Source organism: Populus trichocarpa, chromosome 12 (genome assembly GCF_000002775.5).
Source record: "Populus trichocarpa isolate Nisqually-1 chromosome 12, P.trichocarpa_v4.1, whole genome shotgun sequence".
NCBI lineage: Eukaryota > Viridiplantae > Streptophyta > Magnoliopsida > Malpighiales > Salicaceae > Populus > Populus trichocarpa.
The window spans coordinates 10,932,791-10,959,766 of record NC_037296.2 but is presented as its reverse complement, the minus strand read 5'-3'; the positions used below and the strand labels follow the sequence as shown (position 1 = coordinate 10,959,766).

General features: G+C 32.3%; 1 protein-coding gene across 1 annotated transcript; it reads left to right on the top strand.

Moving 5' to 3' along the window:
* Positions 1-21,521: 21,521 nt before the first annotated feature.
* Positions 21,522-25,544, top strand: LOC7456903 (histone deacetylase 6). Its single transcript, XM_002318625.3, has 6 exons — positions 21,522-22,240; positions 22,903-23,343; positions 23,463-23,605; positions 24,480-24,570; positions 24,672-24,782; positions 25,213-25,544. The coding sequence occupies exons 1-5, from the start codon at positions 21,698-21,700 to the stop codon at positions 24,774-24,776; spliced, it is 1,323 nt and encodes a 440-aa protein (XP_002318661.1). The 5' UTR covers positions 21,522-21,697; the 3' UTR covers positions 24,777-24,782; positions 25,213-25,544.
* The last annotated feature ends 1,432 nt before the right edge of the window (positions 25,545-26,976 follow it).

Below are 26,976 nucleotides of genomic sequence, written 5' to 3'. Positions count from 1 at the left end.
TGATTAAACCAAAATTCTACAAAATTAAAGTTTTGATGATTTGTAGACAATTCTATTTTAGGGTATCTAGGTGTCTGTATACATCATTAGGTTGTGGAATTTCTCTCATATACTATTTTTATTGAGAATGAGACAATAAAAAGGTATGTCATCTCACTTGTTTTCTCAAATCAAGACTTCAATAATTGAGTTAGTGGGTTTAGTGATTGTTAATTATTGTTATTTTCTTAGAATATTGTTTGGTTTTCTTGATTTAACAAAACCAAATTCATAAAATTAAGGTTATTGTTGAACTTGTATATCCCTAAGTTTTTTTTTTTTTGTTCAATCTTTGATGTTCAAAAAGTCAAAGAAGTTTAGGAAAGTGGAAAAATAATTTGGATTGTTTTCTTGAAAACCTAAAAAAATCCTCAAATTAAAATTAAGGTTATTGTTCATATAACCCTATTTTGTATTCTTTTGTTGTAAAATATTTAATTAGTGTTTAATTTTGTAGGTAAAAAAATACTCAGCATTATTGTACATCATGAAATTGCTTCATAACTTATAAGAAATTGCTTGTTTGGGCATATGTTTTACATAAACTTGTTGTTCATTTGTGAGCAAGTTTATGATGTGGACTCATATGAGTTTAGTATAAAGGATGACATTAGTTGATGATGTTTCGATAGTGCACACATTGAATATGCATGAAGTAGAAAGAGAAGAAGAAATTTAAGGGTAATTATTTTCGGTTCAGATTTTATAAAAAAAAAAGTAACAAAACCGATATTTTTTTTTAGAAAAAAAACCAAAACCGGTTCAAACCGACCGATTTCAGTTCGGTTCGGTTTGATTTTTTTAGAACAAAAACCGGTTTGGCTCGGTTTGTTTCCGGTTTGGCTTGGTTTTTTTGGTTTGGCTTGGTTTTTTTCGGGTTAGCTCGGTTTTTTTTTTCCGGTTTTTTTTTTTGGTTCGGTTCTGTTTTTTCGGTTTCAGGCCTATAAAACTAAAACCAAACCGGTCAATTTTTTTTAATTCTAATCGGTTTAATTGGTTTTTTTTCACTGTTCAGTTTTTTTGGTTTTTTTTTTGTTTTTTCGGTTTAATCGGTTTTTTGATTTTATATGGATGTTGATCCTAATACTGCTCCGCTACAAATGAAAATGATTAATTGTTATACATGAAATCTAAATGTTACTGGTAGGTCTTCTAAAATAAAATATTTTTCAAAAATGATGGTAATAAATTTATATTGGTTATTGGAGAATAAGGTTTAGATTTTGATAAAGATAATGGTGGCATTTATTTTGGTACTGAATAGGGTGCAACTGCATCTATGGGTATTGGTAATTTGGTAGTGATGAAAAAAAATATGGTGTTGATTTTTAAGTGGGTGCCGGTAGTTCTAGTAAATATGCAGGTAGTTGAGATTATAATATGAAAAGTGAAGAAGGTGGTATTAAATGTGAGAAAGATTATTAGGAAGATGGTTCTAGTAAAGATGATGAAGATTATATTCCTTCAGATAAGAAAGAGTTTGAATTCTTGAATGCAAATGAAGATGAATAGATTGATAGTTTACAAGGAGATGCTTGTTTAGGTCAAATATTGGACGGTGCAGCATATTTAGAAAATAAATGGAAGTTAAATGATAATGAATATGATATTGACGTTGAAGGTAATGAAACTTCTAGTAATAGTGATGGGGGTGATGAAGATGAAAGTAAAAGGGATTTAAAGAAGTATAAAAAGAAGATTGTTGATCCTACAACTGACTTTAATTGTAAGACATTTAAGGTGAGTGTTGATGGATCGATTAAGTTTATTAAATGTTAGGTTTTTCTTACTGTCACTTATTTTAGAAATGTTCTTAGAGAATATGAAGTGAAATATAGATATCATCTGAAAAAATACATTAATTGAAAGGAAAATATTAGAACTGCATGTATGGGTGATGGTTGTATGTGATAGATATGATATATGCTTCTTTAGTTCCCGGTAGCAAGACATCCATGATGATGTTATGTGTGTTTATAATACAGCCAGTGACAGAGCCATATAGGAGCAAAAAGGGGCAATTGCCCCCTTAATTTGTTTTAAATATATTTTATATTAGAATATTAATATAATATATAGCAAGGGGTTGATACACAGTTATTATTGTTTACTTGTGTCTTAATATAATAAATAATATATATAATATATGTGCAACGCCCTAGCTCATTTCTCATTTCCCCTAACTTTTCCCTTTTCTTTTGTTTTCTTTTTTTCAGCTAACTATTCAAGAGCTTTTCTACTTTTTTTTAGATGCTCTCTTCCTTATACAATTTTTTTTTCAAGTCCAGTTAAGCAACTTTAGGTAAAAAAATTTCATTTTTTATTTGTTTTATTATTTAATTTTAATTTTATTCTTTTATAATTAGTTATTAAAAATATTAAGGTTTATAATAATTTATAGGTTTTAATATATATAATATATTGAATCAATTAAAGATGAAAGGTAGTAGATTAGACTGCAAGATTTTGAACAATAGGCATTGATTTGATTGTTTTGAACTAATTAAAGGTTATATCATTTCCAATTGAATTGGTTACGATATGAAACTAAATTTTTTCACGAGATGAACAAGCAAACATTTAAATTGTTGTCGGCAAGTAAAGATTGATATTTGTAGAATTAAAATTGTTTTAGCTTGAGATTGGTCCTTTTTATGATGTTAATTTTCTTGTGCTTTCCTATAAAATAATCAGGATAGATGATTAAATAATTCATATTTTATTTGTTTTTTTTTTCTTTTTTGTTTTCATCAGACAATTTATGTTTTGCTAGAGAAGAATTAGCACGTGCGTGTAAGCCTGATTTTAATCATGCATGTTGGTTTTTTCTTAAAAAAGGAAAGAAAAAAACAATTTTTTTTGTTTTTAAAAATGATTTGTCATGATAAATTTAGACTATCAATCATGATCCATATCCATGCATTATGTACAACATGCTATATGGTAATGAGGTGTGAAATGGATTTTGATGAATTGATGTGTATTTTACTATGAATTTCATATAGAAGATTTACAATTATTATGTAACTCAATTGAATTTTGTTATTATAAAAACTCAAAAAGAACAATTATAATTTAAGTTTTTTTCATTTTAAAAGTATTTTTAAATTAATTTTGTTTTATATGAGTTAGTATATTTGTTTCGAATTAATTTCTAATACATGTCTACATAATATAATATTTGTTAATAATTTACCCTCTCATTTAAAAAACTCTGGCTCCGCCACTGGATACGGCCTATAAACATTTAGGATGTTAATGTTATCTTGGTGTATAAAGCTCTTAAAACACATTAGATTGTTTATTTATTAATGTTAGTGTTGCATAGATGTCAATGATGCATGAGACTTTTTAAATATATTGCATTGTTTATATATTAATGTTAGTGCTGCTGTTTTTATCTATATCAAATATTTATTGATTTAGTTTTATTAATAATGTGGATAATATATTTGACCTAATAAATTTTTTTATAGGTGGTCTGGTCTACACTTTTTTTTTTTTTTTTTTCAAATTGGAATAAGAAGTGGGTTTCTATGGAACTAAGACCAATACAATGAATCCTCCACGTTTTGAACTGGCTACAATATAAGACATCATACCTAGGTTAACATGAATCCTAGGATACTCAACCTTATATATTTCCAATCGATATTTTCTAGGTTATTCAATCTTTTCTTTTTTCTGGTTTTCTTAATGAACTTTTTTGTCGTGAAAAAATGTAACAGCTAGCGCTTAACTGTTGATTGATTTTTTATTTTTGCATTTGTAGACATGTACGAGATTTTGTTTTTCAATTAATCAGAGATTCAAAGGATTTCGGACCACATAACAAGGAGTAGCTTTCTTATATCATATGACAATGGAGTTTTAAAAAATAAAATAAAAAAAACCATCTAGATATGGAAGGGACTAGTTTTCATCACTCATTCTCCTGTTAGAAAATCTAAATTACGCTATAAACACTGTATATGTGATGCTGCTTAATGGAAATTAAAGCAGCAATACTGGAATTGTCATGTAATTTAATTATTAGTGGAGAATACCAAAAGCCAGAACACATCAATGAAGGAAGCTTCAATGATTGGGGCCATTGATGGACGCATCCACGACCGACAGTCACACCTCAGGCAAAAAGACTTGGAAAATACGTAGCCAGATAGACATTTCCTGGCCTACCTCTTTTTGGCTGTCCTTCGTCCAATTTGGCCATTTCCTTTTCTCAATGGGAAACCATGGATGCCAGACAACATTCATCGCAAAATCCCACCACTTTCTGTGGACTTGCCGTGACTCGATGACAAAGATGGCTGGTTTTTCTTTTTCTTATATCTAGCTTGACCTGAAGGCTTTTTTCTAAAATACTAAGTAATTACTGCAATGAGCATGCAGTCAATAATGGGCCATGAGGATCTTGGGTCATGCATGACGAATAACTGGCGGGATGTGAAAGAAAACATCATGTCGTAAGAGCTGCCTGCCTCTAGAATATATTAGCTGTGTAAATCCATATAAATAATGCTAGCTAACTACTTGTTTAGGAGAAGATCTGTAGAAAGGACCCATTAAAAGATCAAAAGATCAACTTCTAATCAATCTTATGAGTTCTTAATTAAATGTCTAATGTTAACCATTAATTATTCTTAGCAGACAGATGGGATAGCCAGAAATATCTATATGTTTTTGGTATGACTGACATGACAGAGTTTCTAAATTAGGGTTTGCTTTAATATTCTAAGCAGAGGAAATGACCACCTCCACACGTAATTTTACAAGTAATTTGTTTTTTATGTTTTTAGATTAATTTAATGTGATGATGTAAGATAGAAATTCTAAAAAATTAAAATATATTTTTTAAAAAAATACTTTAAAAAATATGTAATAAACAATCGCATTGATTTAACGTGCATAACTAGTAAATTACTTGTTTAATATTTGTTTATTTTATTTATATAGACAAAAGGGAGGAAGCATTAAGGCCGGTGAAAGGGACGAAAAAGGTGCTCTCAATATATTCGTTTAATTTTCAAGTGGCTTTTTTTAAACAAGATTATTTGGAATTCAAGATTTATATATAAAGCATATTATTATTTGGAGAGTTTTATTTTTTAGTAGATCCTTGATCGGATTAGTCAAGATTTAATAGCTTTTAAATGCTGGAATTTAGAAGAAAAAAAACTTAATTATTCGGTTAATTAAGTGGATGTTGTTGTATAATACTTAAAAAGGAAGAGGGGCTTTTCTTTTAATTATCTCTTCGTAAAGGCCATGGACGTCAAGTAATTTTGTTTACACTTGACATCAAATTAAAACAATATCATTTGATTTGTTTTTATTTTATTTTGGTTTATATTAGATAATTTAAGCCTGTTTTGCCGTGAATCACATATTTTTTTAATAAAAAGATGATATATATATAATTTTTTCCAACATATTTTTATAATTAAAACAAAATTAAATAAAACAAATTTATATATACATGTAATCAACTACACATACAAAACCCATCTAATTCCCCTTGAACCTCCTGTATGCATAGCTTCCAATTTCTCCAAAGACGCTACACCATTCTATTACCTCTCCCACCAACCATTCGGAATTTCAATATAGCAATTTCATAAAAAAAAAACTATTTAATAATGAATATAAAAAGTTCTTGTGTGAATGGAAAGTATTTAATAATATCAAATCCATATGCATAGTTAGCATTGAAATTTGATGAGAGTTAGATACTACATTGATCGAACAAATAAAAAAAAAAGATGAATTGAACAAATTAAAACAACATAAAAATTAATTTACCAAATGAAAAATATAAGGATATAAATAAATAACTGAGAGAGAGAGGCAAAAAAAAAAACTATTTTTGATTTTTATAAACTCAATTTAGCTTTTAGCTTTTGTTTTTGTTAAATTTCAAATTGAATTAAATGAAGAAAAAAAAACTATTTGCTCATCCATCCTCCTCAATAACTAAACTTATATTAAAACAATCAATAATTAAAAGTGTGTTTCTTTAGTTTTAACTTGTTTTTTAAAATTATTTTTTATTTAAAAAAATTAAAATTAATATTTTTTTAGATAATTTTTAATAATTTTGATATATTAATATTAAAATTAAAAATATTTTAATATATTTTTAATTAAAAAATATTTTACACTAAATATTATATCCATACATGAGATATATTCGATCATCATGAAAATCCATTATTACGTGGGTGGTGAGAAGTAAAATAGACTATAAAATTATAGGCATAGACTATAGAGATTCTTGAAACCAGAGCCAAAAGGAAATTTTGAAATTAAATTTTAGTCAAACCCAACACATCAGTTCATTGAATTGGCATGGGTTTGGTTTGAAAACTGGTGTTGAGCAAAGCGGCGAGTGGCTGATCTAGTGGTGGGTTCGGCTGGTTGGAAGACTGGTGGCGCTGGCGTGGGTTTGGTTTGAACTGTAGAGTGGTGGCTCGCGCTGAGACGGTGATGAAGGTGGGTGAGTGACCTCGGTAAAATCAGGGGCTGATGGTGGGTTGCTGCTGGCGATGGTGGGTGGTTCGGGTTTTTACTATGGCTTTGGGTAGAGGCTAGTTTGGTGGTTTTGATAGCGAGGAGATGTGGAAGAGAAGTTGCAAAGGAGGTTGGTTTGTGTGTGTTGTGGAATGACTGGTTCAGGTGCTCAGGTCAAGATCAATGGCCTGTCTGTTTGTAAGCCATTAGAGAGAAGAGGATCTGATCTCTCTTCAAGATATATGGCCTGTGTGTTTGTAAGGCATTAACTTTTGGGTCCCTAAAATTTCAGTTAATGTTTCCGATGGTCCCAAATGTTTATGGATTTTACATTTTGCACCTAAAATCTATTTGAGGATAAGTTATAACCAAACAATTTTTTGTACGAGGTTAGGTAAAATACAGAAGTTACCGTAATACCAAAACCATCTCTACTTGAGGATACAATTTCGGCTATTCCAGTGTATTCATGCAGACTTGTCGGCTCCCTCGGAGCATGTGTAACGAGGTGGATAGGGTAGCCGGAGATCTTCCATGGAATGGAACTTTAGATTAAAGGGAGTTCACCTTGTTAATTTACTTCTCCGATGAAGGAAGGTGGATTAGGCTTGAGGGCTGCTCGTGATTGTAATATAACATTGTTACCACTCCTTAGAATTCTTCAAGCTGTTGGAAGGGGATAATGAAATGCGCTCCATTTCTAAAAGATGGTTTCATGAGATGGCGTGTAGGTAAGGGGTATGGAGCTTCGTTTTGGTTGGAAAAGTGGCTTCCAAGTGATAAACTAAACCGATCGGTGCAGGTCATTCACTAATGCCTGCTGGGAATACTTGGAAAACCAGAAACATGGTGATATATATTCGAAGGGTATTAGATGCCTTTGTTCAAGTTCAACAGATTCTTATGTTTAATAAAGACTGTCAACAAGCTTTCGATACACATACTGGTTCTATGCGTTTGGATGGAATCTGGTTGGTTGCCTGGTCTTTTCCCGATCAAGATTTGGTGGAAGCTCAATACGGATGGCAGCTCACTTGGGATTCTGGGGAAGGCAGGAGCTGGTGTACTTATCAGAAGAGAAGATGGGGATTGGGTGATTGGTTTCTCTACCTGCAGTGGTGAAACTACTAAAATGATTCTGAATTATGTAATCTTGTCAAAAAAAAAAAAAAAAAATTATTTTAATTTAATAATTTAAATGGTTAAATAAGATCTTAATATATTATTTATATTGCAAAACCTTTTTGAGTTTGAAACTTCTACAAATTCATACTACCTTATACTTAATTTTTATTAAATAAATAAAGATAGTAAGATTCAAACTCGTGATCGCTTGGTTATCAAAGTTCTGATACAATATCAAAAAACAATCTCAATCCAATAACTTAAACTGTTAGATAAGATCTCAATATATGATTTATATTATTCTCGTAAACTTGGAATTTAGATTGTTTTAGAAAATTAGTATGTTCCTGTGAAGATAGGATCTGATTCTGTTGAGGTTATTAGAAATTTTATGTAATCATGTTCCGAGGTTAATCCAAGATCGTTTTTTTACACTCGATCAAGGATTTAGAGTCTGTTTGAAATTATGGTATCGGTTGCGGTTCAAAATGGTTTTTGCTTATAAATGTATTAAATGATATTTTTTTATTTTTTTAAAAATTATTTTTGAGATCAGCATATCAAAACTATCTGAAAACATTAAAAAAAAAACTTTTAACAAAAAAAAAATTAAAATTTAATACTAGAGGATGGTTTGATGTATAAGATTGTCTCATGATGTTTTGCGTGAAGAGAAAAATAATATGCTGACCGATTGGCAAGGTTATGTGCTGTTTCAGAGAACAGCAATGGAGATTTGGCACTTTTTCCAAGAGGGCAGATTCTGATAGCAATTTTCCCTGAAGAAATAACAAATTGTGATGTGTTTGACATACACTTAGAATAGGATAAGGATAAATTATTAAGTGTTTTGAATAAACTTTGAACAGGATAATGATCTATCCCAAGTTGTTCCCAAGGCAAAAAACTTTTTTGATCTTGTCTTGTTCTACACACACTCGAATCTAATATTCTATAGTATAGTGTAGTCTAATCTCATTTATATTATCCTGTCGAGGACACCATCCCAGACACGTTTTTGAAGTATATATATTTTCAAGTTTAAGAAAAGGGTTGGTTTATGATAGGCCTAGCTAGTACTGGGACAGAGATCTAACATGAATCGGGAAAATAACAAGGCAAAAAGGGCACTATATTTTTGTGCTGTTGACCCAACGATCTGAGATTATGATCCAATTAACTCGAGCTTATGTGATCTACAGTTGATACCACTTGATTATCTGCCCCACCTAGCTAGGTTAATGTTCTGTAAAAAGCAACATATTAAGGGCTTTATGTCTTTTGTAATGATCGTCATCAAAACAAAGAACAGCCCAGGAGAATAAAGTAGGCTGCCTTTAAATCAATTTGATCGACATGACCATTGATTGATTTGGATGTCGATTATTAGCTTTAAAATAGTCAACTTTAGATATCTTTCAAGTTGTAAACAATTTTTATAACAGCTTTCCATGTATTTTCAAACAATCCGGCATCCATGTATTAATTACAAACTAGCTAGTGTATCTTCGTGATACTGTGGGACAGTTTTGGATTTTTTATTTATTTTTATAATAATTAAAATAGATCTTTACATATGTACAAGGAAATTATTTAAATCCTGGAAAAAAAAATAATTAGGTGAAATCTCCTTTTCTTATTCATGTATTTTTTCTTGTTTTGGAGAAAACATATATATATTTTTTATTAGCAGTATATTAATTTCCTAAATAAAAACTAAATGTAATAGAATTCATAAAAAAAAATTAATGATTTGAATTAAAAAGGAAAACTATATCTTTTTAATGAAAACCTTTTTATCTTATTCATATATTTCTTTTTTGTGTTGATGAAAACATGTTTTTTATATTAAATTATTTGGTTTTTGAATAAAAACTTATCACAAGATTGCTTGTGAGGTGTGTGGTTCTTAAAGGAATATAATGCTTGGAGAAATATGATTGTTGGTTCTTAAAGGAACTGGTTTTCATGAGGAACAAGATGCTTGGAGAATGTCTCTCGTGGCAGTGAGAGCTACTTTTATATTAGCTAGGCGAGCGATGATACTTTTTTATGCTCCCTTGCATCTCACTCTAGTCTACCACTTCCTCAAACTAGAGTTGTCTACACATATTGGGAGGTAGAACTAATGGTGCTAATGGAGGAGCCACCTGATAGGCTAGTTATCAGAGATTTAAAGAAGTTGATAGAGCATATATGATGGGAAAGTTTGTAACCCTCTCATATATTAGAGTTTATGAGTTGTCAATCAAGGAAAGAACAATACAATATGTAAAAAGAAAGGGAGTTAAACTGACTTTTGTTCAAGATTCCATAAGGACAATGCCACTTACGAGGTTAGAAAAAAAATCTCAAAAGATCAAGGACTTTTTAAAGCTGATTGATGGATTGGAAATTGAAATTGCCAAACTTAAGCTTCACAAGCACTTGCAAAAAAGATTTCTCTGTTGGGTTTAGAGGAATCTTTGTTGCTTAAGTCAATACTAGTTTAGGATAAATGAAGCTTTAAAGTTGTGTTGTGTGTGTTTATAGAGAAGATACACGCGATAATTAGTGGTTCAAAAAGAGAATGTGACCCCCCCTCACTTTATTTAATGATTCATTTAGTGTTTATATACCCCTTGTGACATATTGAGGCAAGTGACTTCGTTTGAGGTTGGGGCATGTTATAACACCATTTAATGGCTCTATTATAGCAGGAGAACATGTGAACATTTAATGCATGTATGTTTTATCTTCATAGTTGATGGTGAGCAAACCAGATTTGACTATGAGAGTGTACTTGGGGAGTAATAGTTGGATTCAGAGGTATAAGTGAGGGGGACACGCAATTGGTTTATAAATGAGAGGACAAGTGATCGGTCAACCAAAAAGGGGAAGCATATTCAATTTGTCAATGGGAGGGAATGTGTGAATAGTCCACCAAAGAGGGGACTTAAGGTGAGTCTACCAAGGGGATACACAATCAGTATTCTAAGAAAAAGACACAGGTGAGTCTTTCAATGAAGGGATATGTGGTTGGTCCATTAAGGAGAGAATGCGAGACTAGTTCATTAATGAAGGAATACATTGTAAACAATGGTAAAAAAATAATTAAATTTAAGAACGAAATCTAATGTAAGGTGTAAAGATTTCAATATACATTGTGTGCAAACATAAAGGAATTACGATGAAAAACAGTAAGTAAAAATACGTGCGATTAAAAATCTATTTGGACTAAGCCTTAAATAAATAAGAAAGAAATGAATTTTTATAAATAAAACAAAAATAACCCCTCCTTTTTTTTTAAGATTAGGCTAGCTGGATGTTAGAAGAAAAAGGGGAGAAGTTCTTCATTTCTTATCATTTTTCTTTTGTTCTTCCAAATCAAAAAGGGCTAAGTTGATCTAGGAAAGTGTTTAACAAAGATTTGAGCAACCATATGAATCTAAAGGTGAGTGATATGGACATAAACATTGTAGTTAAAGAGAGAAAAGGTATCTTGGAGAGTGAAATGAGAAATCTTGAAAGAGATTGTGAAAGGAACAAGGCAAACTTGATTAATTGCTTAAATAAAACCCTATCATTATACCAAACACATAACTTCTATAATATCATTAGAACATCAATTTCAATACAATTTATCCATTCTTCCACATTTGTATCATTATACCAAACACATAACTTCCATAATATCATTGTAACATAAATTTCAATACAATTTATCCATTCATTTACTTTTCACACATGTGATAACATTAACTAAACTTATGGTAATCTGCCTTACAACATTCACAATTAATCATAGGCATTTTCAACGTCATTAGAATGGTTGAATCACAGTTGTGACTAAGTCGACCCAAAAAACAACATAAATTAATTATGTTTCTAATTTCTCCAAATTTTTAATTCATGATCGGCCATTAATGATCTAATTTCATCATAATAGATTCTTAAATCCTCCTATTTAGTCTTTAATCATGCTATATACATCACAATTACTCAATAATTAACATAAATTTTTGTTTCTCTTTAATTTCACATAAACCCTAAAACTTGAAAATTGAGGATTTTCAATTCCCCAACCCAAATCAAGCAAACAATTAAAATTAATTGGATTAAACCTCTTTCTACAACCAAATCACCCAATTGAATGAGTCTTTTTCAAAATTTCAAGGTTTTCACTCTTCCATTTCAATCTTTGCACACTTTCTCTCTCAAATCACCCAAACTTACAACCCTTCTCACTCTCTAAGTTTCACAAATTTGGTTTGATATAATGAGTAGAAAACATTTTACCATACTCTCATACTCATAACTTAAGAGAATTTGGAGAAGAAAGAAGGATAAAAGTGAAATTTCCAAGCTTTTCTCCTTTAACATGGCCTCATTTTTAAGAAGAAGGAGGTTTTTTCTCCATTATTACAATAATGACACTCATTTTATGGCCTACATGATGTTTTCATCAAAACTCCAATTGCTGTTATTTTTTATATAGATTTATATTTATTTTATAGCCCAAGATTTTAACTAATTTCCTTGGGATTTTTCTCTCTAGCCATAAAGATTTGCCCTTAATTTAATGTTTATCATTTGAAAATTTTGCTATTAAACACATAGTTTACATAGAGCATCACTCATTGGTGTGTATATAGACTTTTTTTTATGCCTAATCTTAACTTTATTTAATTCTGAAGATTAAGCACCCTTATTATAAGTTTTATTTACTAGCATTTCTAGGTTCTCATAGATTTATCATGCTGATACAGGAGTTTGCATACTTTAAATACAAAATCTCAAAGCATAAAACAATCTTTCAACTTCTTCAAACTTCTCTCCCTCTTTTACTTATCTTTCTTGTGAATTAAAATTAAGTTAAAACTAAGCATATATGTATCCAATTTTTGATGAGTTTTTCATAGTTTTATGGTTGGAATTATAAAGTTTAGTAGTCTAGCCCTTGCATAAAGAAGATAGATAAACGAGGAGCTTTTGTTTTTTGTTTTAATTTTTTTTGTTTTTGATGCATTCCCTCTATATAAAAGAAAGACCTTGTGTCTATAGTAAGAACAACATTATCCATTCTTCAAATCAATTGATTGTCATTTGTAATAACTTATTTTTTACTCCTTATTTTCCAATATATTCTTAAAAAAATAAAACATGAGAAAAATCAAGAAAATAAAAAATAGGAAGTGAAATGGTGATTAAGGAAAAAGAGAGACTAAGATAAATATGGGAGTTTAAGTCCATCTAAAAAACAATGTGAATTAAAAAGAAAAGAGGAGATCATGAAATAAGATATAAGAGAAAAGATAAGAAATTGAAAAGATAAATAGAGAAGGGTTTATAAATAGAGCAGATAGTTATTAGAGAGAAAGAGGGAGGAAATCACATAGAAAAATTAAGGAAAGAATAGCCTAAAAGAACCTATAAAAAAAAACTAAGAACCACCTAGAGACAAACGAATGAGAGAAATCAGAAGATAAAAAAGAAAAAGAAAAAAAAGGACCAAATTTGTGAAAGAGAGAAAGAAAAAAAGGGACCAGGTCAGTGAAAGAGAATAAGAAGAAAAAAAGAAAAAACAATTCTCTCTAACAAATATTTTTCAAGATCTAGTAGTCATCTCTATCGTAACTGATCAACTAACATCAACCCTCACCAACACAACCCCAAGTAGCTCCTCAAGTCGTGATAAAAACTTGTACTCGAAAGCCTCCACCATTGTCCATCTAAGTTTCCTCCATTATTGCTAACCGAATCAGTCTTAATCACCACAACCACGCACTATAGTAGCTCCGAACACCATCATCTTGACTTTCCCTAGTCACTCAACAAACTCAACAATGATAGAGCATGACAGTAGTGGTAGTCAAACATCCATGAAGAGAAAAAAACAAATAAAAAAAAGACCCGAAACATTCTCAACACTAATCTTCATCTCAAGTGAAGGTGGTCCTCACCGCCAACATATGAAGAAGAAGAGAGGTAGAAATTTATGATTTTTCTAAAAACATGCCTCACCAGTGGTGGCGTATGATCCCATGCGCTAACAATAATGATGTCATGTGAATCTACTCGCCATCACTACCCAAATCAATGTCACTATTTTGATTATTTTTTAGCTTCTATCAGATGATCTCGATCGCTCTCAAAGATTGATTTCAAACCCTAATGCATTGATTTATTTATTTTGAATAATTTGAAATATGTTATTGATTTGTACGAGTGGATATTTTGATGTGGTATGTGTTGACTTGATTTTTGTATGATGAGATGATCCTATGCTTGGATGATGATGCTAATTGGTTCTTATGTATGGATGAATGTTTGATAAAAATAATAATCATGAATTCATATATATATTTCATTGTTTTTATGTGCGAATGTGAATTTTATTCATATTTGATGAATTTTCTTATATGATAGGAATATTCTCATAAAATAAATAAATCAATAAAAATCTTATTTTTAGTATTTTGATTTTTTTTATGAAAGAGTCGACTCATTAATATTATAATCATGAAACGAGTCATTGTAATTAGATGTTGAATTTTTTTATTTTATTTTAATAAAATAAAAAATATTTTTGATCTATTTTTATATGATTTATATTCAACCTAAGGGTAATATAATCACTAAACTGGTCATGTTCTTTAAAAGTTGAAAAAAACAATATGTTCTTGAAGTTATATATTTTTTTCAAGATGTGAATTCCATCTGTGAGTTGAAAGGTTCTCTTTTTATTTATTTTTTCATCATACAATAAACTATTATCCTAGCAGCAGAGTTGCCTTCAAGATGATAACATTTGTTTTATTTCTAAAAAATATAACATGTAAATTTTTTGTTTTGGCTTATGTTTGAAAATATTTTTTTTATGGATGCAATTATTTGTTTAGAATTTCTCATGTGTTACCATCATTGTGAGTGACCATAAGGTGAGTTAATATGACCATTTGAGTGTAAGTGGAGGCATTTGAGTCTATTCTGGACATAACCTAAGAAATGAGCCAAAGCTAAAATTCACCGCTATTATCCTTTTGAGTCCTAATGCCAGTGTTTTAAAAGTGAAGATTTAATATTATTACCGAGTTTAAATCTTAAATTAATATCTTAGGTTTAGTGATCATTTACCTTCAGACATACATATACTAGTTTAGGTAAATTTTTACAATAATATAATAAATATTTTTATCATTAAAAACAAGTACAATATAGCTTATTTTAAATATAATGTATATGGTGATATATAGTTATATTTTCTACTATATACTTAGCTCCTTGTATAGAATACCAAAAATCTTGGATTATTTTTAGTTATTATAAAACTAAGTGCAAACTCTTTTTGTATTTTTATCTTTTAAGTGACCGAGACGTCATCATTCATGGGAGTGAGGTCATTTCCACAAAATTCATAAATCATTTCTTTCTGAATTTCAGGCTCTATACACATGCTTGTAAATTTCTCAAGGACTTTATTGTCTGGTTGTCCACTTGTACTGCCTTGCTTATAACCTAGCGGCAAAATTTTAATAGCGTGGTGCTCAAACATTATAAAGAGACATGCACGCACGCAAAGTATAAACAATATGGACAACACTCCTGTCCAAAAAATATCTCCATATGATACCAAGCTATTCAGGTCTATATCAGTTGAAACTGGAAATATTAGATGTGGGAGATCAGTATATGTACGTGTATATATTACTAAAAAAATAGTTTTTACTAAAAAAATAATCAAGAGATAATAGTTTGACTCAATTTTTTTGATAATTTAGCTTAAAAAAGGGTGTAAATGCGCTCTATATGTATGCAAGGTCACAAGCATCGACTATTGTGATGGCTACATGCATTTTCTCACATTAGTTCCAAATAATACCAAACAATATAGTACTTAAAAGGTGATATACCCCGGTGTGGTCCTTGTGGACACAACTGGTATTTTCGTTCAAAGCCATGAAGGCATAGTCCCTTTTACGTTGTCTCCATCAACCAACAAAAAAGCTTCCTTTCCAAGAGATGATGATCACAAAATAATGATAGTGAAAAACCATCTCTCCCCCTAAATCCTTCCCCCCAAATGATTACGTTACGCTCTTTGCCTGGGTCTGAACTTTTGCTTGTCTCCATGGAAAAGAAGGGAATATTTTTTTGTCCCCAAGAACAATTGCTTATTGGACAACAAAGGATATGAAGACTTCGTTCTACCTGTCTTTTATAGCCACTTTTACGAGCTTCCAACCTCGACCATGAATGCTCAAAGGCTTCTGGCTATATCAGACCGTTTTAGAGCTTTTTTATTATTTTTTAAATATAAATATCTGGATCAGCTTATTTACACCTCGATTAATTCTTTAAAACTTTGAAATTAATGACTATATAAATCTCTAGTAACTCTAAGATTTGTGATACCTAAACTAGAAACCTCTGAAGAACAAATCCAGCATCTAATTAGTTATTCTACACCTCTTCACTTCAGCTTTTTATTTATTATATGCATGCACAAACTTTCAACTGATTCATTATTAGGTCATGGTAGTAGGGTGCTCATAACCAGCAATAGGGTTATTTTAGTGGGATATCTCTTATCAAATAATTGCCTCAGTTAACTTAAATTTTGGGCATAACTCATCTATGAAGATGTACCAGTTTCAAGATTCCATTGGCCCCCCTTTAACACCACCCATGCACTCAAATCCACTAGCTTTCGAGGTCAAAAGTTGCGATGAGAGTGCCTTGAGAAGAAAAAACCTTCATGTCAAAATCAAAATGCTAAGAGATAAACCTGATTGAAGTTCAATGTCCCCAGTTGACAGCAAATTCCTGATTTGACACCAACTAATTAAAACTCCTGCCATAAGCCTTCAATTTTCATCCTTTGGACCACGTTGCTCCTACTTTATAATCCAAATAAAGTACCTTTATATTACGGGTAGGAAGCTGCAATACAACCCGACATGCGAAGAAGCAATTTCATATTCAGAGAAAGAAAGATTTGAAAAATCTCACGTTTTTAACGCAAAGGGCTGACCAAGATATTCCTTTCACTGGCCTCTACAGGTCTTAGCTAGGCCATCACTGCCTTCTATAATTGATGTTTACGCAGGCCGACGTAGCTTTCCTCAGAATTTCTCGGGAGGTGATGATTTTGCATGCATGATTGCATGATCGAAGATGAAGGATGGCCAAATATTCTCTTGTCTGCAAAAGCCTTAAGCTTCGACGTAGAACACCATATTCCGTTAGATGTTTTGTATATATCATACATCAATATGGCCATTTAAGTTGAAAACCAATATTCATGATTTGACACCGTCTTTGTGGAAAATATGTGTTGTGTCGCTTTTCCTTTTGCTCGTGGAATTTGTTGCTTCATGACGATGATGATGATGATGATATTCTGTATACCAAGCATTTCAATAAAATAAAACCTGCCGACGACGACTACAATCATCATATAAAGAATTGACTTTTCTAAATTCAAAAGATTTCCGTTGTCGTCTCATTCAGAAAAAAGAAAGAATGGAACAGATGACCTAGACGACTTGAAGAAATTTAAAGAGCAAGTGAAGAAGCCCAACCAGGCCCAAGGAAGGAAAAGAAAGATAATAAAGAAAGAAGAGGAGCCCAACCAAGCCCAATATTCTCGGCCCAACCAATCCTAATAAAAAATAGAGAGAGAAAGCCCGATTAGAAAGAAAAGAAGGAAAGAAAAAACATGTTGTCAAAGTGTTAGTGGAGCTCCGCCACTAACGCGTGTTAAACCAAGGGGAGTGGCTAGCCGAGACAAAGTCAACTCCACAAAAAAAAAAAAAAAAACATCATTAGAGGTTGGAAGCCTCTGAATGCACTATGGGTTTGTGTACAATCTAGCAAGTGTCATACATATGCCAAATATATTTATTTATCTTTTTTCATTTTAATCTTTGATTCATCGGTAACTCTCCATTTCAGTCCTCGAGTGTGGCCTAATAGAGCCCAATAAAGGCTTAATTGAGAAAGAAAGAAAGAAAAGAAGGGGAAAGCAAAAGGAGAAAGAGAGTGAGAGAAAAAAAAATCAAACTCAATCAGCCCACCCAAACTAGGGGTGAGCAAATTCGGTTCGGTTCGGTTTTTATCTAAAAAACTAACCAAAATCAAAATTTAAAAAACTAAAAAATTCAAATCGGAACCGGTTCAAACCAACTGGTTTCAGTTCGGTTCGATTCGGTTTTTTAACAGAAAAACCGGAAAACCTGTATTATTGTTTTTTTGGGCTTTTATAGGCTTTTTGAGCTTTTTAATGGGTTTTCTGATGGGCTTTTTAATTAATGTAAATATTATCTAATTTTGTTACAAAATTCTATAATATATTTAATATTTTGTCACTAAATATTCATTTATATTTAATTACTAGTGCTAGTATTGTGTTTAATATGTTGCAAGTCTTTCTAATATTTGTGTTTTGGACTTCTCTCCTGCATCAAAGTTTAAATAACATACACACCAAATTAAAATTAAAATTACAAAGCATTGCCTTCAAAAGAGCTTAAAAAAAAACAACAAATAACAATGCCATAAAAAATAAAACACTTCATGCAAAAAATATAAATCTTCATTGTGCACATTATCCCAATCAAAAAGCACATCAAGATGACAAGAACATTGCACTTTGATTCCGTAATACCATTGACATCAAAACCTAGAAATCAAGATCTAAAATTATAACATTTCTGATGGGCTTTTTAATTAATGTAAATATTATCAAGTTTTGTGACAGCATTTCTACTTCTCTCTAAATGCCAAGAGCAAACATCTAAATCCCAAGAGCAAACATCTAAATCCCAAGAACTTCACTACAATTCCAGGAGTAAGAGAAAGAGAAGTGATTCAAACAACAAGAGATTGCAATAACACAAATAAACAGTCATGAAAATCATAAATACAATGAAACAACAAGACATAATCAACATATATCCTCAAGTTTGAAGAGTACATATTTTCAAATCAATAAGAAAAGAAAAACATAATGTCTAATTTCTAAACATCCATAGGCACCAAAACTAGCTTCTCCAGGACAGGTGACCCAGGCTCCACAAGTTTCCTGTTTAAAATGGAGTATCAATTAGATAATATTTAGTCATACACGAGACCAATCAAACCGACAACTCTAATTGTTCATCAATACTAAAAAAAATAAACATTCTACCTCAGACTAACACCAAGCTTTCAAAGATTTAATTCTTGTTTTTTTGTTTTCCCAGTGTTAACAATGAGGATTGTCCATGTAGCAGCTACTTACACCAGACATTTGATATGGAACAAAAGTTTTAGAAATTAGACTGCCAACACTATTTTTAGTCATTAATTTTAGAAGTTTTAGAAGTTTTAGAAACAATCACATCACACATAATTAGTGACAGAATTATTGAAATTAATGACTAAATATAGGACACACAATCACATTACACAGAAAATGAATGAATGGCAATGCGGGGCTTTACCCAGAATACACATTACACACTACACAGAACACACAGAAACAGAATCATACAGAATACACAGAATGCACAAATAAAAATCATCCTTACGCTAATCATAGAATACACACTACACAGAACAACAGATTTATTAATGCAGAAAAAAATCAACCAAAATACACAAAATGCTTAAACTCTGGTGTTAAAAAAAATCAACCAACAAATACACAGAATCACAAAGCATATGTTAAAAAAAAATAATAATAGAGATTGACATAAAAAAGAAATCATACCTGGTGTGAGTTGGGACACGATTCAAGGTCCGATGTGAAAGAGAGAGGGACTGGTTTGCTAGATTTGGACTCTGGTGTTAAAAAAAAATCAACCAACAAATACACAGAATCACAAAGCATATGTTAAAAAAAAAAACAGAAATTGACAGAAAAAAAAAATCATACCTGGTGTGAGTTGGGACACGATTCAAGGTCGGGTGTGAAAGAGGGAGGGACTGGTGATGTGTGTCATGCGACTCGTGGCTGACCAGCTAGTTTGTTAGTTTTGAAGATGAAGATGGTGTGGGAGAGCCAGAGAGGGATATGGATGAAGAATCAAAGATGGATTAACTTGGTTTTGTTGTAGAGTGAGTGAAAGTGTGAATTGTGTGAGGTGTGGCCGTGAGGATGAGGGAGCGGCTGCAAGGAGTCGCTGGAGTGAGAGTGTCTAGGTCTAGGGTTAATTACGTTTTAGAACACGTTTTTTTTCTTCGTATTTATAGTACCCCTTAAACCGAACCGGTTCGGTTCGGTTGGGGTTTTGCCGGTTTCAGGTTTCGAAAATCGAAATGAAACCGAACCGAACTGAAAATTTTTACAAAAAAAATAATCGGTTTAATCCGTTTTTGTTTCGGTTCGGTTTTTTCGGTTATTGTTTTCTCGGTTTTCTCGGTTTTTTTGCTCACCCCTAACCCAAACCCACCAATGTAAGGGGGGAAGAAGGAGAGAGAAAACATGTATCCAACCCAAACAACAATTATATCAATTTTTATAGCGTTGACAATCTCATATTAGATACGGTTTGTCAAACGAGGTTTTAGAGTATATTTAGTACACTTTCTGTTTTTCACCTGAAGGTGTTTTTCACTTCCTACGAAATATCCTCTAAAGGCTTGGTGAAAAAGAAAAATCATCAACAAATCTAACAATATAATAATTTATAGAAATATCAAATTTACTTATAAATATCTCTCAACCTTTGCATTTCATATAAATATTTCTCAACTCTTTGTACCTTTTATTATATTATAGACACAATTTTTTTAAAAATTTAATTTGAATCTAGTAATCAACATATTGAATTGGTAAAAGAAGTGCATTTTTAAAATCACTTGGACAATATAATTTTAATTGGTATGCAAATTTGTATGGAAAGAAAAGAAAAAAAGAATCTTTAAATTATTTTTTAGCCGTGTGCATTAGTGAAGAGTTTTCCTCTTACTCTATCGTACATCAAATATGGTGTCAAATAGGGGAAGAGCTATTTAATTCAATCTGTGTATTTCATTTGTAGTCACGTGACACTAACAAGCAAACTACTCGTCGCTTAGACGTCTTAGCCATGCGAAGGGATATGATCAAAGTTTGGCGTGATGGGAGGTATACTGATAATTATTTTTAAAGTATTTTTTTATTTAAAAATATATTAAAATAATATTTTTTTATTTTTAAAATTTTATTTTTAACCTGCGCATATTAAAATAATATAAAAATATAAAAAATTATTAATTTAAAATTTAAAATTTAAAATTTTTTATTTTTTTTAAAATATTTTTGAAATATAAAAATAAAAAATATAAAAAATTCAACATAAAATTGGATGAGAGAAGTTTCTAACTAGGCTAGAAGGTATAAGTGGCCTCTCCATTTATAACGAATCGACTGTATTTATATTTTATTTATTATCTAATTTATAATAATTTTATATATTTATATTGTATTGATAAAGTTATATAGATACACAATTGTGCTCCTAGGTATTCGATAATTTGATAATCAAAGTTATTTAAATAAATAATAATAAAATTTGATTATTTATATTTTTGTCGCAAAGAAGAGAAGAATTATTTTATTTAAAAATAATTCATATTTTTTTTTTTAGTTTAACGTGGGTGTCCGGGCCAGCTTGCGCGCACCTCGACTAATCCCACGGGCCCTGAAGTTAATGACCATGTAAGCCTCCAGTGACCATCATAGAAGCAATCACAGGGTTCGAATCTGAGACCACAAAGAAAGCAAATTTCTTAATCCCAAACTGTTATTATTGAACGAGCACCTAGATTGTTTAATTCATATTCTTCTTAAAAATATATAAATGTGGGATTCAACGATATCTATATTTTATACAAGGGGGTAAGGTAATCTATACAAAATTGGTATTGAAGACTTTGGATGGAATTGTAATCCTTGTTCTGAGAACGTATTCCACCCTATTTTTCATCTCCTCTTACAAAGCTCACCTCCTCTGCTCCCCCCACCTCTTGAGAGAGAGGCAAGCACGCAGATTTTCAATTTCTTATTTGAAAAAAAATGCTGGACACTAATGGAGGCGCCTCCCTACCATCAACAGGAACAGACGCAGAAAAACGCCGAGTCAGCTACTTCTACGAACCCACAATCGGTGAGTACTACTACGGTCAAGGCCACTCAATGAAACCCCACAGAATCCGAATGGCCCACAACTTGATAATCAACTACGCTCTCCACCGTCGGATGGAAATCAACCGTCCATTCCCAGCAGGTCCTGAAGACATAGGGTGGTTCCATTCTGATGATTACGTGGAATTCTTGTCTTCAGTGTCACCACAATCAGCGAGTGATCCGGCACATGGGAGGCAGTTGAAGAGGTTTAATATTGGTGAAGATTGTCCGGTTTTTTATGGGTTATTTGAGTTTTGTCAGGCCTCTGCTGGTGGCTCAATTGGCTGTGCTGTTAAGCTTAATAGAGGGGATGCTGATATTGCTTTGAATTGGGCTGGTGGCTTACATCATGCGAAGAGGAGTGAGGCTTCTGGGTTTTGTTATGTTAATGATATTGTTCTTGGCATTCTTGAGTTGCTCAAAGTTCATAAGGTAATTTACTAGTGCATCTCTTTCTCTCCTCTACTTTATTTCTCATGTATTTCGGTTATTGTTTGTTTGCTTTAGGGTTTTTACTGGTTTCTTTCTGTAGGTTTTGTTTTTGTAAATGATAATTTGTGGTTGATATTCTTTTTTTGTAGTTAGTTTATTTCCACTAAGCTATGTTTTTATCAATTTTAAGCAAAGTCTTGGTGAGTCATGTATTATTTTGCGTGTCTAGTTTTCGAGTAAAAGTAATGGTCGTTTTTTGAGAGTCCAAATTAGGGTTAGGTGGTATCAATATCCACTTGCTTAATGAGATGATGAATGACAGCACAAATGCTATGCATCCTAGTTATGCAGATCGGGAAAGCTAATGATGGTTTTTGATATATGCCTTTCTTGAAATACATTAGTTTCTCTGTATTCGACCATATTTGTACAATGGTCGAAGTGCACCTGGTATCTGCTCATTTCCAATTTTATTTGGGACATGATCGATTTTGAATGGCCATGTTAAGAGTGCTTTTTTCTTTTTTTTGTGCTCGTGTGATCTCATTCAATTTGTATTGGAGAAAATTTTGTTTATCTTTCAAGTTTTGTGAATCGACATGGCTGCATGTTCTGATTTCTTAATGTTTTTCTGAATGCCTTCTTTGAATGGATTTGGGCAGCGTGTATTGTATGTAGATATTGATGTCCACCATGGCGATGGTGTTGAGGAAGCATTCTATACTACTGACAGGGTTATGACTGTGTCCTTCCATAAATATGGAGATTTCTTTCCAGGGACGGGGCACATCAAGGACATTGGAGTTGGGAAAGGGAAGAACTATGCCCTGAATATTCCTTTAAAAGATGGGATGGATGACGAATGTTTCCGTGCTCTGTTTCGGCCACTCATCCAAAAAGTGATGGAGGTTTATCAACCTGATGCAGTTGTTCTCCAATGTGGAGCAGATTCATTATCTGGTGATAGGTTGGGGTGTTTCAACCTGTCTGTTAAGGGCCATGCAGACTGCCTTAGATTTATTAGATCTTTTAATGTTCCTCTGATGATCTTGGGTGGGGGTGGGTATACTATCAGGAATGTTGCCCGTTGCTGGTGCTATGAGGTCTCTCTCTCTCCCCACATGCCTATGCTTGCGCACACACATGCACATAAAAAACATGCACACATAGACTGATTCCATAACAATGCTAAGTTATTCATACACATGTTGCTTTGTCTCAGACAGCAGTTGCAGTTGGGGTGGAACCAGATAACAAATTGCCTTACAATGAGTACTACGAGTACTTTGGCCCTGAATACACACTTCATGCTGACCCATCCAATATGGAGAACCTAAACACACCCAAAGACATGGAGAGAATAAGGTGATTGTCAGTACTTCATTACTTCTTTATAACTAAAGTTGCAATTAGTACTATGTGAATTACATTTCAAAATCGAGGATATAACTATGAGAGATTGGAACCTACAAGCAAAATCATTTTGCATTTAACATATAATGCATGTCAACTTTGTAATCTATAAACAGGGCATAACTACTTCTAGTTGATATGCCCCTTCTATTTCTCATATCAAATAAGGGTTTGCCATATACTTCTTTGGAACATGGGGTCAGAATTCCTATGTTAAAATGGGATCAACTTCATTTTCACTATAGTTTAGAGCATGGTGCATTCATGTGCTAAATTATGTTCTTGTTCTTAGCTGATTGCCTCTTTTATAAGTTTCTTGTTCAAAATTCCTCCTATTTTCTTGGATAGTCACAAGAATGAAGGCAATTATTTTATTTAAATAGAAGCTTATGAATGGGACTGACTCAGATTGACAATCATTTAGCTGAGAACCCATGCATTATGACTAAAAACTCAGGTTTGAGGTCTATTATTTCATGAGGCCTAAAATTAACTTCTGTTACCTGGCATTCTGTATCAATTATTGAATTACCACAATTGTTTTTCATCTGTTCTGATATTCGTTACATTCACTATTTGTTAATGCTGTGGTTAAATTTTCCAAGAAAATGTCTGTGTGCTTAAACTGCAATTTTCTCTCAGTATCTCTCTCTCTCTCTCTCTCTCTCTCTCTCTCTCTCATGCATAGAACTTAATTAGGTACCCAAATGTGGTTGTAGATATAATGGTTTTACGAAAGTTCTGTACAAATATTTGTTTACTGTCCTTCCAACTTTCTTTGTAATTATGTCTGCTTGTTCAATTTTGTGACTTGCAACTTTCTCAGGAACATACTGCTAGAGCAACTTTCTAGACTGCCTAATGCTCCCAGTGTACCTTTTCAGACAACACCAGCTACAACTGAAGTTCCGGAAGAGGTTGGTGGGCTGTGGAAAATTTTCTGGAAATAACTCAATTGCCATTACTTCTTGGGTTTATCTCTTTCCTTTTTGAACTTGTTGGATGTGTGGTTGGACAGGATGAAGAGAACATGGATCAAAGACCAAAGCGTCATGTATGGAATGGTGTTGATTATGAGTCTGATCATGATGAAGATGAGAAACCGGAACCCGGATTTTTCTGAGATAAGGTAAGAAATTTTAGTTGTCTGCTGAACTGAACTTGTCAAATCACTTCTGGTGCTCTGCCCCTTTAACTGTATCTACAAATAGCTGAAGCTGCTCACAGCCTCACACTTCACCCATTTGAACCTAAGTGGTAGAATATGGAATTTCATCAGTTGTTCTTATGCAAGTTTCTGTCCGTCTGTCTTTCTTTGTCTTTCTCTACGAGTTGGTGAAAGTCATTCATGCAAAGTGACTGCAACTGAATCTGAAAGTGGGAATTATATGTCACCTGCTTGTCATGTTTGTTACATTTATCTCTGCCACTTTTACACCTAATGATAATTGAGATAAAGGGAGATGTTGGGAGCTATTACACGTAGAATTTTGAAAGGGGATCCCTAACCCTACACACCTGCCTCCATCTGATGTAGAAATTTCTGAATCTTAATGTAGGGAGAAGAAGACAAGAAAGAGCATCCATGGTTGTGACGGGTGGAAAACAGTTATTTTCTAGTTTCATTGCTTCTATATCATGTACAGACCCCCCCTCAACATGTAGCTTATAGTTTCAGAGGATTTCATCTTTGGATGAGCAACCATGTAGATACTTTTGACAAATATCAGTAGAATAGGTAGTTGCAAATGGTCATATTCACTCATGCTGCGAGCCTTTTTGCTGAATTACTGTGTTGTACAAGCAGTTGTGGTTGATAACCAAACGGAATGTTAGATACATTTTTGTGCAGAAAACCTTCATTTATTTTGGTTAACACAGTAATTTTCTATGTACTGGGCAAGCACAAGCATTTAGATTTTGGACCGACCCGGGCATGCCCGTAGTAATATACCAATGATGCAGTAAGCTTGAATTGATCATAACTCACAACTGATAGTGATGGAGTAAGGGTGGCTCAGCATTCTTCTTGAATGTAGTAATTATTATCATGGTATGTAAAGGGACTTGTATTTATTTTTTAGCATACGTGGTAACACATTTCCTTTGAGTTGGTGGCGCGCTCACTGTAACTGTTAAGCTAAGATTTGTTTGCAACTTTGTCATTGCGATGCTAAAGAGCTTCAAGGTTTGTTTATTTGGTAGTTCATGGTATTACCAACCCTAAGAGCTATGTTAGATGGTCAAAGAGATTTATTCCTCTTTTTTTTTTTTTTAATATATATGAGATAAAACACATCTTTAAGATTGTAGTTTTTAGATGCTCCTGGAACCATTCACAGCATTTCCTTTCTCCTCAAATCACTAACACTTCAACGTTTCCACTACTCTGCCTCTGAACATACGCCCCAGACCCATTCCATTCTCAAGTTCGGAGCGAGTTCCGTAGCTCGTTTGGCCCATTAGTGATTGTTGTAGGAAGAGAGTATTTTGGTGTCGAAAGGCTCCAGGGTTTTTATTATTTACGATGAAAATGCATTAACTGCTAACGTTAACGATCGGTTCTCAGGGATTCTTGTCGGTTTGTTTGATTCCTGAACTTTAGGATTCCCAAACTTGGGGGAGATTACGGAAGAGTTTTAAGGAAAGACGGGTGTGTCAAGGTGAATGCCGGGGTAGTTGTGTGGAGGCTGAGGATAGAAGAAGGGATGGTAAGGTGGTTATGGAACTCACTTCGAAGGCAAGGCGCGGGGTTTTTGGTGATCGGCTTCCCGCATTGAATCCTGGGAATCGAAAGGATGATAGTTTGCTGGGAAAAAAAATTATCTTCAATAACATAAAATTATATATTAGAAAAAAAAATATCATGCATTAATATTTCCAGGTTGATAAGAACTCGACTTCAAATTCAAATTGTTCATCCAATCAAAACTCTCCGGTTCCTTTTCTTTCTTTGCTTTAATTGTATAATTATTTTAGACATCAATTTCAATTCCTCCATCTTAAAATTTGTATAAGAAATAACAATCAACAAATTATTTCTTTTCCATTGCTTATAGAGTAATAAATTGCAAGCTTAAAATTTGCTTTATAAGTATTTCTTGTATCCATATAACTTTTGAATACATCTATATATCAGTGATAATAGAAAACTTACAACAAAAAGAATCAACATAATTTAAATGAATAATTTTATTTTGTTTAGCACGTTACAAGTTTTGTTTTTTGCATTCAACCTCTTACTTATCAACAAGGACACCATTAATGACATCGTTATTATTATTAATGTCCTTTTTGTATTATATCATCATCAAAATAAACAT

Excerpts from the sequence above, each read along its gene's own strand:
- LOC7456903 (XM_002318625.3), top strand. The coding sequence starts at position 21,698 with ATGCTGGACACTAATGGAGGCGCCTCCCTACCATCAACAGGAACAGAC. Across the intron at positions 22,241-22,902 it reads AGTTGCTCAAAGTTCATAAG|CGTGTATTGTATGTAGATAT; the intron begins GTAATTTACTAG and ends GGATTTGGGCAG. Across the intron at positions 24,571-24,671 it reads CAACTGAAGTTCCGGAAGAG|GATGAAGAGAACATGGATCA; the intron begins GTTGGTGGGCTG and ends GTGGTTGGACAG.